General features: G+C 35.5%; 1 protein-coding gene across 2 annotated transcripts in view; it reads left to right on the top strand.

Moving 5' to 3' along the window:
- Positions 1 to 15,000, top strand: part of LOC106868848 (uncharacterized) — a 149,122-nt gene that overhangs the window by 126,566 nt on the left and 7,556 nt on the right. For both annotated transcript variants that reach the window (XM_089355714.1, XM_089355715.1), the window contains one exon: positions 6,424 to 6,526. In XM_089355714.1, coding sequence (XP_089211840.1) covers positions 6,424 to 6,526 — 103 coding nt within the window. The remainder of the gene's footprint in view (positions 1 to 6,423; positions 6,527 to 15,000) is intronic.

The raw sequence follows: 15,000 nt of genomic DNA on the forward strand, positions 1-15,000 counted from the left end.
ACCAAGTGTCTTCTGATGTTGCCTTGAATTGACCAATGTCTTGTGAATGGAATTTGGTTGACAGAAGCTATGCAAAATCCCATTGTGTGTGTGTGTGTGTGTGTGTGTGTGTGTGTTGGTGTATGTGTTGGTGTGTATGTTGGTGTTAACCAGTGTAAACAGGTGTGTTATGTTGCCTCCCTTTATTTCAAATTGTAACTTAGTCATTGGATGAAAAAGAAATCATCAAATTAAGTATCAGACCGAAGTGAGGTCAAGGTGATTAACTAAGATCCTTCAAGGTAGTGCACCAGTATGGCTCCAGTCCTATGATAGAGGCCAGTGTCAGAAAATGTAATAGAATTCTCAATAAAATAAGGCAGTGAATTGGCAGAAACATCAGACTGATGAACAAAATACTTTGTGGTATTTAGTTATGGCCACCACAAGGTCCAGTCCTTGTTGCAATGTGGTGTGGCTGGTGGGCCTCAATGACCCTGAGAGTTATGCCAGTGGAGTACAAGCTCCTGGTGGAATTTCCTTTGCTGAACAGGTCAAAGTATAGAAGCCAAAGCAATACACGGGAGTGCTGAAAAGTTCCTTGCTTTGGTTAGTTAATTATGATTTTATTTAACATATTCACCCTCTCAGATTCACACACTTATTGCAGTGGTCTTTCAGTTTTCCTAAGCCCTGTAAAAGAACTTGGAAGGTTGGACCTCCATCCAGGCCTTTTATGATACCTTTAAAGCCAGGAACTTTTCAGCACCCATCATATGGACCACCTCTTCCCAGAGCTAAAAATGGATATACATAGGGCCAACACCCCTACCTTGAAAAAAAGGTAGGGGGTGTTACAAAAGCATCAATGACAATTCAAAACCAACAAGACCTGGGTGAGAGAACCCTTCCCTCGAGGGGTACTCCTCTCCCCCACCATACTGAGGTAATGGCTCTGAAGCTAGCCCAGAGTTGAGAATAGTGGGAAAAAATTGCTGATGTCTATACTTCATAGGAAGCAAAATGGCATAAGTCAGTAATTTAGTTGTGGCCCTTTAAGTTCTGATTTCAAATTCTCTTGAGTTCAACTTTGCCTTTCATACTTACTGAATGGATAAAATAAAGTACCAGTCAAGTACTTAGACAGATTTAATTGACTATGTCCTCTGCTCCAAAATGTATGGCCTTATATCTGTTTATAAGTCAATATTGTTGCTTCAACATGGTTTAATTATAATGTTGTTTTTTGTTGGGTTTTTTTTTTCATTTGTTGGGTCTGACAAAAATGGCCTTTGCAAGTTTTCCCCTTAGATTGGTGATATCAATGCCATTAATATAACACCTCTCGGAGAGATATAAACAGACAGGGGATTCCAGAAGTTCAAAGTTCTGGGATGGAAAGGATTAAATGTAAAATTCTACATATACCATTTTTCTTGGCATTCAAGTCAAATTTTTCATACCAAAATTTAGGCCCAAAAAGATAGGTCAACTTATACAGCAAGACAGCTTTGAAGGACCGGACCAAAGGTCCCATGTGAAATGCAGTAGGATTCAAAAGATAGTAACAATATTTGAAAGTTTATACAACTAAATACCATGTCAACTTGTGTGCTCAAAAATATGATTATCAAAACTCAAAACATATATATATAAATATAGAGAATAGCATTGATGTTAACAAGGTATGGCAAAATATGACAGCTAATAAATGTTTGATAGTTTAGAATATAATTGACGTTAACTGATTAACTTACTAACTTTTTCTGTTCAACTTTTACTTTTCTAAAAGTGTTGCTTTTTTTTCTTCTCTCATTCACTTACATGCTCAATTTTTCTGTATGTGTTTTGTTTTTCTGCAAATAATATTCTTTCTTTTTGCTTTATTTTATTTCACTATTTGTGGAAACTAGTGTTGTTTAGTGTAGATTCCCACTGGGCTGACATATATGTTGACTGAAGTTCCCAGATGGCATACCTGAGAATAAAATTGTAGCCAAGTTTGATATGATAGTTTTCATGAATATATTTTAGCTTCATGTTGATAAAGCAGGGACTGTGATATTGTACCAAAGGTCTCTCAGTGGCGTGGCTCACGAGTATAAATCTGTTCATATATATATATATATATATATATATATATATATATATATATATATATATATATATATATATATATATAAATAAAAAATCAAAATAAGCAACACGGATTTCAAAGATGATTGCAGTACGCACGTTTCATGCTACTCCATTTATTTAAGTAATGCGAGCTTTACATTAAATGCAATATGTAGAGCAATATTGCATTTATTGTAATGCTCGCATTACTTAAATAAATGGAGTAGCATGAAACGTGCGTACTACAATCATCTTTGAAATCCGTGCTGCTTATTTTGATTTTTTGATCACCTAGTTTTTTGGAATGGTTTTTGTATAATACCATTCCATACTATATTCTGGTGCCTAAACATAAGTACCATATTCAATCTTGAATCTAAATCTAAACCTTCAATATATATATATATATATATATATATATATATATATATATATTTTATATATATATATATATATATATATATATATATATATATATATATATATATATATATATATAGGGGGGGATATATATTCATATATACACACACACACACACACACACACACACACATACACACACACACACACGTATACCATATTTTCTAGCATACAAGTCAAATTTTTCAAACCAAAATTTACAACTGAAAAAGGTAGGTTGACTTACACTAAGATAACTTTAAAGGACCAAAAATTTCATGTGGAATGTAGCAGGATTTGGAATGATGGTGACAGTGTTTCAATGTTTACACTATGTACTATGTTGACTTGTATGCCAGGAAATGCAATACATAACAATATTCGGTTTGGGCTGAAATGCTTTGTTTTTTTTTTACATATTAGAAGCAGCACTTTGATATTTACATTTTGGTTTTACGTGTTTTTGAAAAATGTCCCTTTCATTTTTATTTTCATTTCACATCTTTGATCATGAAGAACATCACAATGTGAACTATCTCTTAAATAAAAATTTTTGCTTAATATTTTGTTAATTATTTTCCTGGTTGTGAATGTGATTTTGAATGTGAACCAAGTTAATTTCTCTGGAAATAGAATTTTGTACTTTAAATGATAGAAAAGATTCAACAGAAACTATGAAACAGTCCTGGCTTTGACTCTTTTAGTGGAAAGAACACAACTGTTATTTCCATAAGGAAACTCAAGTCTCTGTCCTTAACACTTAATTCTTAAGAGAAATAAGGAAGATCAGATTAGATGACTTAGATGTTTGGTTTATAGGGTAGCCAAGAAGTCAGTGGTTCATATCCTGGCATTTCTATTGAAATGTGTTTATGACCAAGGCCTTTAGCACTCAGTGAGGGCACATGGCCCAGTTAGGATGTCGCACTCACAATCGCAAAGTCATGGTTTCAATTCCCAGACAGGGAATTAGTCCAGTCCACTCAACTACAAATGAGTAACACTGCAATACATAACTGGTGTCCCATCCAGAAATGTTGTGAACTCTGTTACTTATATGCCCTGGAAACTGGGTAACTGCTCATATGAGTCCTGAAACTTAAGACAGTATTTACATTTTTTTACTTACTTAGCATTTAATGATGATATTACAAGATGGCAAGTAGTGGCAACACTGTAAAATTGACCTATGTTTTATTTGCTTTCCGTTTTGAGTTCAAATTAGAAGGCAATGGACAAAACGATTCCAGTTTAAAAGTATTGCTTATGACCACTTTAATGTGGTTCTGGTTACAAAATAGGCAATACTTTTCGGTTCGTATATTGCTTCTATCTTGAACAGAGATTTTCTAATGGACTAGTTTCTTATTCCAGTTTATTCTTCCCAATTAATTACTCTATGAAGACAAGATCTTCAAAGGTGTCTCAATAAACTAATAGGATGTGAGACTTGACTGGATGATATTTGTAGATACTGAAGGTTTAAAACTGAAGGTTTATGTGAGAAAGAATGTAAATATAACATCATATATAAATATTTTTATAGACACAGGCTTAGCTGTGTGATTAAGAAGTTGAATTTGCAACCAGGCTGTTCCAGTTTTGATCCTACTGTATGGCACTTTGGGGGAAAGTGTGTTCTACTTGAACCTTGTGTCAAACAACTCTTTATGAGTAAAATTTGACAGACAGAAAGAAACTGTGCAAAAGACCTTAGTATATGTATGTATGTGTATGTATGTATGTATGTATATATATATATATGTATATATATATATATATATATATATATATATATATATATATATATACATACATACATACATACATACATACATACATACATACATACATACATACATATATATATATATTTGTAATGACGAAATATTTAGTTGCTTGACAATACAAAAATCTATATGAAGTCCAAATACAAAAATATTTATTAATCATTAACAAAGAAATGTTATGATGATAGTAGAAAAGAATATAATTACACTAAATGAGTCAGTTCATGTGTCTATGCTATGCAAGATGTATGCATTAATAATGACTGTAGATTGTAATAGTTGTTGAATTCTATAGTGAGTGGTATAAATGCCTGTGCAGCAATTTGTCTTCACTGTCTGTCACAGAAAAGGCGCCCAAGACAAAACTGTTAATGATGTTCCAATAGGATGTTTACCCCAAAAATGGTGAGATTATTTACAAAGTGTTTTCCTGGAACCTGAATGGTTAGTAACTTACTGATATCATCAGTCTCTGACAAGATCCTGTTTGGTGTTTACAAGTACTTCCACATCTTAAACACAGTTATTTCAAGTTCAGTTCCAAGATAGTGAGTTAATATTTGGGACTCTGCCAATATATATATATCCTTTGCATTGAAAAAGTAGAAACTTGGTCATTTGATCAATGAAGAACTATCTGACTGGAATTAGTATTGTGGTTGATATGATTGACTTAAATCCTTGAAAGTGGTAACCCAGTATAGTCACAATCCACTGGTTGAACTGAATAAAACAACACCCTTTAATAATACGAAATAGTATAATACTAAAATAGTAGTACGTGTGGTAAGTAGCTTGCCTACCAACCACATGGTTCCGGGTTCAGTCCCACTGCGTGGCACCTTGGGCAAGTGTCTTCTACTATAGGCTTGGGCCGACCAAAACCTTGTGAGTGGATTTGGTAGACGGAAACTGAAAGAAGCCCGTCGTATATATGTATATGTATATATATATATATATGTGTGTGTGTTTGTGTGTCTGTGTTTGTTCCCCCAACATCGCTTAACAACCGATGGTGGTGTGTTTACGTCCCCATAACTTAGCGGTTCGGCAAAAAGAGACCGATAGAATAAGCACTAGGCTTACAAAGAATAAGTCCTGGGGTTGATTTGCTCGACTAAAGGCGGTGCTCCAGCATGGCCGCAGTCAAATGACTGAAACAAGTGAAAGAGAGGGTAAAGAGATGTTTTTGCAGTAAATAAATCATATAAAACATGATGACTATAAAGCAGGTATTTATTTTGAACAAACGTATGTTTTTTTTTGAGAGTGGGAGGTACATTTTATTCTAAGAAAAATATTAAGTAACTCTTTTTCTGAATGTGGAAAATTTGTGAACTTATCTACAAGCTTAGTTACAGTATAGTACGCTGATAAGGTCAACTATATTGAAACATATATCCATGGTTGACCTTTGTTTGCAAACAAAGGTTATGCTGTCCTTTGCCAAACCACATAAATTAATTTGAGAAATTTATTCTTAATCTTTTGAAGTTATCTCCCCCTTTTCTATGAATATTACTAGCAATTCTTATTAGGTTTTCATTTTCTTTCTCCAACTGAGGGAAATTTGAATCAATTTAGATTTTCTTTATTTTCTTTTCTTTTCTTTTTTCTTTTCTTTTTTTTTTTTTTGTTGTTGCATAGGATTTTCAGGACATCACGCTTTATTAATTTTTTTTCTTTCTTTTTTGTGCACAGCTTTATCTACTTTGCATGATGAATGTTCAATATGTGAAGATATTAATATGTCTTATCCATATATACCATAAATATTAAAGAATAGTATTTTATATCTTTTTTAAGAAACAAGACTGATAGCATTGATTAAAGTATAAATAATCTGGTGATTTTAGAGATCCAAAGGGACTATAAATTATGAACAATACAAGTGTATTCGATTGATTATTTTTATTTTATATATTTGTATGCGTTATTCCATTCCCTTCAGTTCCATAATATATGTACACACATGCAGACACAGCTTAATATGCATATGCATGCAGACATCACTTAATCTACATACATTTGTAGACATGGGTTAATGTTTCTAGACATAGAGACACAACTTAGAGTGGAACAGTGTTCCACCGTCACTTCTTTCTTCTACAAAGTATCCTTATTTTCCGTCTTTCAGGAATCAAAGATGTACCGATGTGATGATAGACCTCACAGTGTGGCCAACTTGAATGAAAGGTTCAAAAAGTCCCAGTATGCTACAATAGATGAAGTTCTATCAGGTGAACAGCTCCTTTCTTCCCTTTCTTTTTCTCTCTCTCTCTCTATCTATCTATCTACCAATTTCTCTTCCCCATGGTCTTTCTCTCTCAATCATAATTTTCTCTTTCTCTTTCCTTCTCCCTCTATTTATGTTTATGTCTCCCTTTCATTTTTTCTCTTAATCATAGCTTCTCTCTCTTTCTTTATCTCTCTCTCTTTATTTGTCTCCCTCTCACGTTTTCTCTTATTCATAGTCTTCCTCTCTCAATCCTTATTTTTTCTCTCCCTCCTTTCTCTCTCTCTCCCTCCCTCCCTATCTATCTATCTATCTATTTATCGTTATTTGTCTGCATCTCACTTTCTCTTTTCCTCATGGTCTCTCTCTCTCTCTCTCTCTCTCTCTCTCTCTCTCTCTCTCTCTCTCTCTCTCTCACTCTCTCTCTTTCCTTCTCCCTTTCACTTTTTCTTTTAATCGTAGCTTCTCTCTTCCTCTCTCTCTCTCTCTCTCTCTCTCTCTCTCTCTCTCTCTCTTTCTCTCTCTCTCTCTCTCTCTCTCTCTCTCTCTCACTCATTCTCACCTTTGTTACTTTTTCTCACTTTCTCTTTTTCCTCGTTCTCTTTCATTCTATTTTTCCTTTGACTTGTCATTCATTTATCATTCATTCCTTTGTATGCATACATATATACATACATACATTTGCATATACATATATGCATAATTTAAATAGAAATAGGTTATACGTGTGTATATGTGTGTGTGTGTGTGTGTGTGTGTGTGTGTGTGTTCATGTGTGTGGGTGTGTGCTTACATGCATATATAAATAGAGCATATGAGTGAACCGTGATCCTCTGACCCATCTAGGAGAGCTGTAACTTCAAATGAAGTACTGAGTCAGACTATGACAACCTTTCCAACCCATACCAGCATGGAAAGCAGACATAAAAGGAGGAGGAAGAGGAGAATGACGATAACAACAACAACAATGACAATGACAATGACGACATATTCATAGTTGTATACTATAAATAGATGAAGGTTGCATATATGTGTGTATAAGTTATATATATGTATAAGTTTTATAAGTGTGTATAAGTTATATATGTGCATATATGTGTGTGTGTGTGTGTGTGCGTGTATAAGTTATATATATGTCTAAGTGTGTTTATGTGTGTTCATATATACATTTATTACCTCCACCTTTTCTAAGGCAGAAGTATTGTTTTCAGTTGTGTTTGTTTGTTTGTCCATGGACAAGATATCTCAAGAGCCGCTGGATGGATTTGGATGAAACTTTCAGGGATGTTTGGCCTGGTGACTGGCATGAACTGATTAGATTTTGGGATTGATCCGGTACCGAACAACAATTCTGGATTATTTTTCCTGTTTTTTTACTTAATTTTTGAGAGCAGTTGGGTTCATTTTTAGTATTCTCATTTGTGAGAGCAGTCAAGTTTATTTCAAATATTCTCAATTTAAAAATTATCTCCGGCTAATCTTTGAGAGGATGTTGGTGTTGCCTTGGCAGAGGTTTGCGCTCTCTGAGTGCTCTTGTTTATACATATATTCACCGGTGTTTACTATAAATAGAAAATAACTTTAGTTCATATATGTGGGCACTAGCATGGTTGTGTGGTAAGAAGTTTGCTTCCAAACTACATGGTTCCGGGTTCAGTCTTACCGTGTGGTACCATGGGCAAGTGTTTTCCCATGGATTTTAATGGTTTCATAATAAAACAGTTGGGGGTTTTAAAGTGACTACAATCAAACATTTTGGGATTTAATCATCATCACTTTCATCATTGTTTAACGTTCGCATTCCATGCTGGCATGGGTTGGACGGTTTGACAAGAGCTTGCACCAGACTTCTGTGTCTGTTTTGGCAGGGTTTTTACAGTTGGCTGTCTTTCCTAACACCAAGCACCCAGCAGAGTGGACAGGCACCAGCACAGGTGGGGTCAGTTTTGGTGTGGCTTTTATGGCTGGATGCCCTTCCAAATGCCAACCACTTTACAGTGTGATCGGGATGCTTTTTACACTGGCAGGGTCACCAAGTAACTTGAAAGACAAAGCTCCTTTGAAGGGGCAGAGGACATTGGAGGAGGTGATCTTGTGTCAGATGATGAAAGGTTATAGCGAGAAAGAGAGACAGAAACAGGTGTCTTGCTGTAGAGGAGATACATGGTTAGCAATGTTAATAAAGCTAGAAATGTTTATTAACATTCCTTGGTTTATTAGAAATGTTAATAAACATTTGTAATAAATGCTTAATTAAAATGTTTATTTCTAATAAACCAAAATTTTTGTGAATGGATTTGGTAGGTGAAAACTGAACGAAACCTGCTGTGTATGTGTGTGTTACTGTCTCCTTGCCTTGACATCAGTTACAAGCAATTGTTACCATCATGCAAATGGTGTCCTTCATTAGAAACAGGTGAGGGTTGGCGACAGGAAGAGTATCCAGCTATAGAAAATCCACCTTAACAAATTTCATCTGTACTATGTGAATGTTAAAATGCAGATGATGATGTTTATGTATGTGGGTGTTTCTATAAGTGTGTTTATCTGTGTGCATACTTACATTTGTATATATTTTCATATCTACAGCTCTAACCACTAAGCCATGTGTCTTCACACATATATACATACATCATACACACACACATATCCAAATATCCAGGAGACAGTGATCACACCTTCCTGAAGAACCATTAATGAAGAATGACATGTGTTCTGTTTTGATTGAACCTGTTCTATAACTGTTAATATTTTCTTGTTTGTGCTGGCTGAAAATCCAAGCAAATATTATCATCACCAACGCACTTCAACCAGCACCACCGCCCCACCACCATAACCAGTGCCTCCACCACCACTACTACAGTTAACAACCACTGCATTATCAGCAACAGACTCAATAACAACTACTTGGATTTTATTATGGGTGTGAGTTTGATTCCTGGTGTGTTGTGTCCTTTATTTCACATTGCTCCAGTCCTCTCAGCTGGCAAAAATGAGTTGCATCTACAATTCAAAGGGTCAGCCTTGTCACATTCTGTGTCATGCTGGATCTCCCTGAGCACTACATTAAAGCTATGTGTGTCTATGGAATACTCATCCACTTACACAGTAATTTCATGAGCAGGCTGTTCCATTGATTGGATCAGCTGAAACTCTTGTTGTCAAAACCAATGGCATGCCAATTTTATATCTACAGCTGTATATTATAAATAGATGATTCCACTCTTTTCCAGTCTGTTCTACTCTTCATTTACAATTTCAATTGCCGTGAATGGTACTTTTCTGCTAAATATAAATACAGGCACAGCATTTTCACTTACTTGAAAATAGGCTTCAGTTTTTTTTTACATAGACCTATGTCCTCCAATAGTACTTGAGGAAACATCTTTTACAGTTTTCTCTTCAATTCCTCAGACAATTTATTTTTAACAGGACAACCATTTATGTTTTTAGAGTAGAGTCTTATGGGGAAGTGCCATAAGTCAAATAACTCTAACCAATCTGTACCAAACAGATTGATTGTATTCTCCACAATGAATATTTTTGCTTCACATGTTCCTCCTCAAAATGTGACATCTGTACACATTTCGCCCATGAAATATAATTTATCGCCTGTCATGCCACACACAATTTTCAGTTTCACATAACCTTGGTTTCCCGATTTCTCTCTATATATCTGCATTTATGATTGAAATGTCACTACCCATATCCAACTGTAGTTTAATACTTACACCATTTATTTTTACATGTATAAATTTTCTTGTTTTTGTGTCATATTCACTTTCTGCTGAAAACACCCTAGAACTTTTTGTGTTCGATCCTCGTAATCTTGTCCTGCAGTATGAGCTCTTGTAACCAAGTTTCTGACAACTATAGAATTTTCAGTTTTTTAACAGACACTCTTTTCTGAAGTGTAGGCCTTCACATCCATAACATGGATTAGAGCTTGGCACTCTTTTTTGGTTGTACTTTACAGGTCGACACATCTGTATTTTTGCGGAATCTTTCTCTTGAATTTTTCTCATGTCATGCTTCAGGTTTACTATTGTTTGCCATTTTTCTGCAATGGTCTGTAGGGTTAAGTCTTGGTTCACTTGCTCCATTTTTGAAAGAATCCTTGCTCAAAATTCTCTATTTTCAGTTGCTGTAAGGCCTTGTACAGAGATAAGGGATTTAAACATATCCTGAGTGAGTTTCTGGAGTTTAAAGTTTTCACACATGCAGTTGACTACTCCAGTATATGTAATAAAGTCATTATCGTCGTTTTTTGTTACGTTCCAACACTCTATTCAAGTGTTGAATAACAAACTTTTGTCACAAAAGATCTTTGAGAGTAATTCAATAGTTTCTCAGAAACACATCTCACTTGACTTTTTGGACAATATAAAGTTACAGTAGCGTTCATGCTCAGCCGGAGCTACCTTGTGTAGTAATAGCCTCACTTTCTCCTCATCCAATCATGACTTGCAATCTTCGTTAAAAATTTCCTCGTACCTTCTATTGTACACAGGAAACGTAATACCTTCTTCCGGATTATAAGTGAATTCAGAAATTGAGTTCACCATGTCGTCTGGTGTAAACAAACTTTTTCAGACTTCCTTGACTGACACTTAATTAACTGTTGTTGTTGTAATATTTGCTTCTGCAACTCCTGTAGCTGTTCCTGTTGCTTCTCTTGAAGCTGTATTACTGCAACTAATAGGTTCTCCATAATTTAACAAATTGTCAAATAATCTATGGGAGCTTTGAAAAATCCTCATCACCAGATGTTACATCCTTAAGCCCCCAATATCATAGTACAGTTGATATTGTTGACGATTGATAAAGAATACAAACAACGGCAGTAACAAACATGCAATGAACCAACAATCACTGTTTCCAACATACTAACTTGAACTGTAAGTTGTACCTGGACTTTGAAGACCAGACTATGAACTGCCGACTACATCAGACCATTACTATTTATATGTAGTGGTCCCATCTATTCTCATCAGAGGGTGTCTTACTCTTGCCACAACAGTTTCCATCTGCCAAAGGCTTTGGTTAGCTCAGGGCTATAGTAGAATACTCACAAGGCTTTGGTTAGCTCTGGGCTATAGTAGAATACACTTGCTTGAGGTGCCATGCAGTGGGACTGAACCCAGAACCATGTGGTTGGGAAGCAAATTTCTTACTACACAGCCATGCCTGTACCAATTTTATTCACAAAGCTTCAGTCAACCCAAAAATAAGAAGAAAAAAAAAATGTCACTCAGCAAGATTGAACCTATGACCTCATGATTACAAAGTAAATTTCTTAAACACTTAACCATGCCTTCACTCATAGCAGGAGTCTATATAGTTTAAGTAAGCTTCACACGTAGTAACCGATATTGGAAGATTTGCATGTATGAGTCAGATGCTTCTTAGTGGAAAATAATAACAAAAGTTAGCAATTTTTACCAGTTAGTCAAGAATTATGTTGCAGTTGTTATGTTAAGCTGCAGTTAGCTAATTAATTAGTTAAGACAGAAGATATCTTTTACTCGCAATAGCATCTTTGTATCTTGATAATCACCATCATCATCATCATCATCATCATCATCATCATCGTAGTCGTCGTCATCATTTAATGTCTACTTTTCCATGCTTGTATGGATCAAATGAAATTTGTTAAGGCAGCTATTCAAGGCCAGATACCCTTTCTGACACCATGTTTCCAAGGAAGGTAATATATGCCCCATGGCTAGACATGTTCTTCATGAAAGACTGGTAGCAAACAAACAGCCTTGCTCATATGATGATGATGATGATGATGCTCACTTACGACCATTACATGATGCCTAGACAAAGGTACACATGCACGCGCACACACGCATACACATGCATACACATGCACATATGTATTGGTTTCAAATTTTGGCACAATGCCAGCAAGTTCAGAGAATGGTGGTTGGTCGATTACATCAACCTCAGTGCTTAACTGGTGCTTATTTTATCAACCTTGAAAGGATAGAAAGGCAAAAATCGACCTCCACAGAATTTGCATTCAGAATATAATGATGGAAGAAATGGCGCTAAGCATTTTTGTCTGACGAGCTAATGATTCTGCTAACTTGCCATCTTACTACACACACACACACATGCATGCACACACACACACACACACACACACACACACACACGTGAAGGCAGGTGGCTTAGTGGTTAGGGTATTTAGCTCATGATCATAAGGTCATGAGTTCAATTCCCAGCAACACATTGCATCCTTTGAGCGAGATACTTTATTTCTCATTGTTCCTGTCCATTTAGCTGACAAAAATGAGTAGTACCTGTATTTGAAAGGGCCAGTCTTGTCACATTCTGTGTCATGCTGAATCTCCCTGAGAACTACATTAAGGATACACATGTCTGTGGAGTAGTCAGCCACTTGCATGTTAATTTCTTGAGCAGGCTGTTCCAGTGATCAGATCAATTTGAACCTTCATCGTCATAACTAACAGAGTGCCAGGATATATATATATATATATATATATATCAAATAATAAGCAACACGGATTTCAAAAGTGATTGCAGTACGCACGTTTCATGCTACTTCAATTTATTTAAGTAATGTGAGCATTACCTTAAATGCAATATGAAGAGCAATCTTCAGCTGCACGAAAAGATGTAGAAAAAAAAGACATATTACAAATGTGGCAACATATTAAAACCAAGTGGGAGAGAGCAGAGGAAGAATATATAAGTCCATCTTGACATAGCAGGGTCTATCAGACTAGCCTGATAGACCCTGCTATGTCAAGATGGACTTATATATTCTTCCTCTGCTCTCTCCCACTTGGTTTTAATATGTTGCCACATTGCCACATTTGTAATATGTCTTTTTTTTCTACATTTTTTCGTGCAGCTGAAGATTGCTCTTCATATTGCATTTAAGGTAATGCTCACATTACTTAAATAAATTGAAGTAGCATGAAACGTGCGTACTGCAATCACTTTTGAAATCCGTGTTGCTTATTATTTGATTTTAATCACCCATCCTTTTGGGATGTGAAATTCGGGTGCCTTCGCATAAGTACCATATTCAAGCCTTGAATCTATATCTAAACCGTATATATATATATATATATATATATATATATATATATATATATATCAAAAGGATGCGTTATAATACTATTCCACATTTACAAAAACAGCCATACCAACAATCCAACATGCCTCCATCATCAGTTGCCCCATGGATATCATTATGGTTTCAACACCTGGGTGCTACCATTCAATCCAGCAGTGTCAACTTCACTAAAATAAGTGTTGTTTGAGAAGAAACATACAAAAGAAACCACAACCTTCAAACACATTTACCCTATGTACAACAGTATTGGTAACTAAATTTAATAAGTAAATCAATAACTAACTCCTAAATATGTAACTAAACAGAAACCAAACCTTTAAGTCATAAATTTTTATTCCCTACAGTATTAATTGCTGGCAAGGATACAGTATTTTGTTTTGCAGCCATAATATACTACCAAGTATGTTACAGGTTTGCAAGTCAATATTGCTTGTTACTTTTTGTGTTAGCAGGGCAATATTCTCACTTTTAAGTTTATCTCTATAGATTTTCTGTAGAATTTAGAGCCAACATTGAAAGTTACAATGTTTTGTAAACAAATATATCTATGTACACAATACGATTGGAGATAGAAAATATTGGTAATGGCAATATATGCATATTTCAAAGCTTGTCCCTTCATCAAAACCTCATCTAACCCATCAGCTATCCACAAACATAAACGCTTTACTTAAATACCCACTAAGTTTAGTTGTGTAACACAATTGGATACACCAAATAAACACATTCCCGCCAACGGATATGCATATTTTATTGCTGGCAAGGACACATTATTTCGTTTTGTAACCATAATATGCTACCAAGTATGTTACAGGTTTACATGTCAATATTGCTTCCCACCTTGTGTTAGTAGTGCAATATTCTCACTTTTAAGTTTATCTCTATAGATTTTCTATGGGATTTAGAACCAGTACTGCAGGTTACAGTGCTTCATAAACGAACACATCTAGATGTATTTGTCTATGAACTGTCATAACTTGCAGCGCTGGCGTTGAATTCTGTAAAAAATCTGTATCAGTGTTGTGTAAAAGCCACCCAGCATACTCTGTAAAGTGGTTGGCATTAGGAAGGACATCCAGCTGTAGAAACCTTGCCAAAACAGTTAACTACAGTCTGGACAGCTCCCCAGCTAGCCAACTCCTATTAATCTGTCCAACCCATACCAGCATGGAAAATAGACATTAAATAGTGATGATGACGACAACAGCAGCAGCGATGATGACGACAGGATTCTTTCTGTTTTTGTCTTCCATATCTACTCTGAAGACTTTGGTCAGCCTGGGGATGTAGTAGAAGACACTTGCCCAAGGTGCCGCACAGTGGGATTGAACCCAAGACTACATGGTTGGGAAACAAGTTTCTTA

This window comes from Octopus bimaculoides, chromosome 7 (genome assembly GCF_046866305.1).
Source record: "Octopus bimaculoides isolate indiv1 chromosome 7, ASM4686630v1, whole genome shotgun sequence".
NCBI classification, from domain to species: domain Eukaryota; kingdom Metazoa; phylum Mollusca; class Cephalopoda; order Octopoda; family Octopodidae; genus Octopus; species Octopus bimaculoides.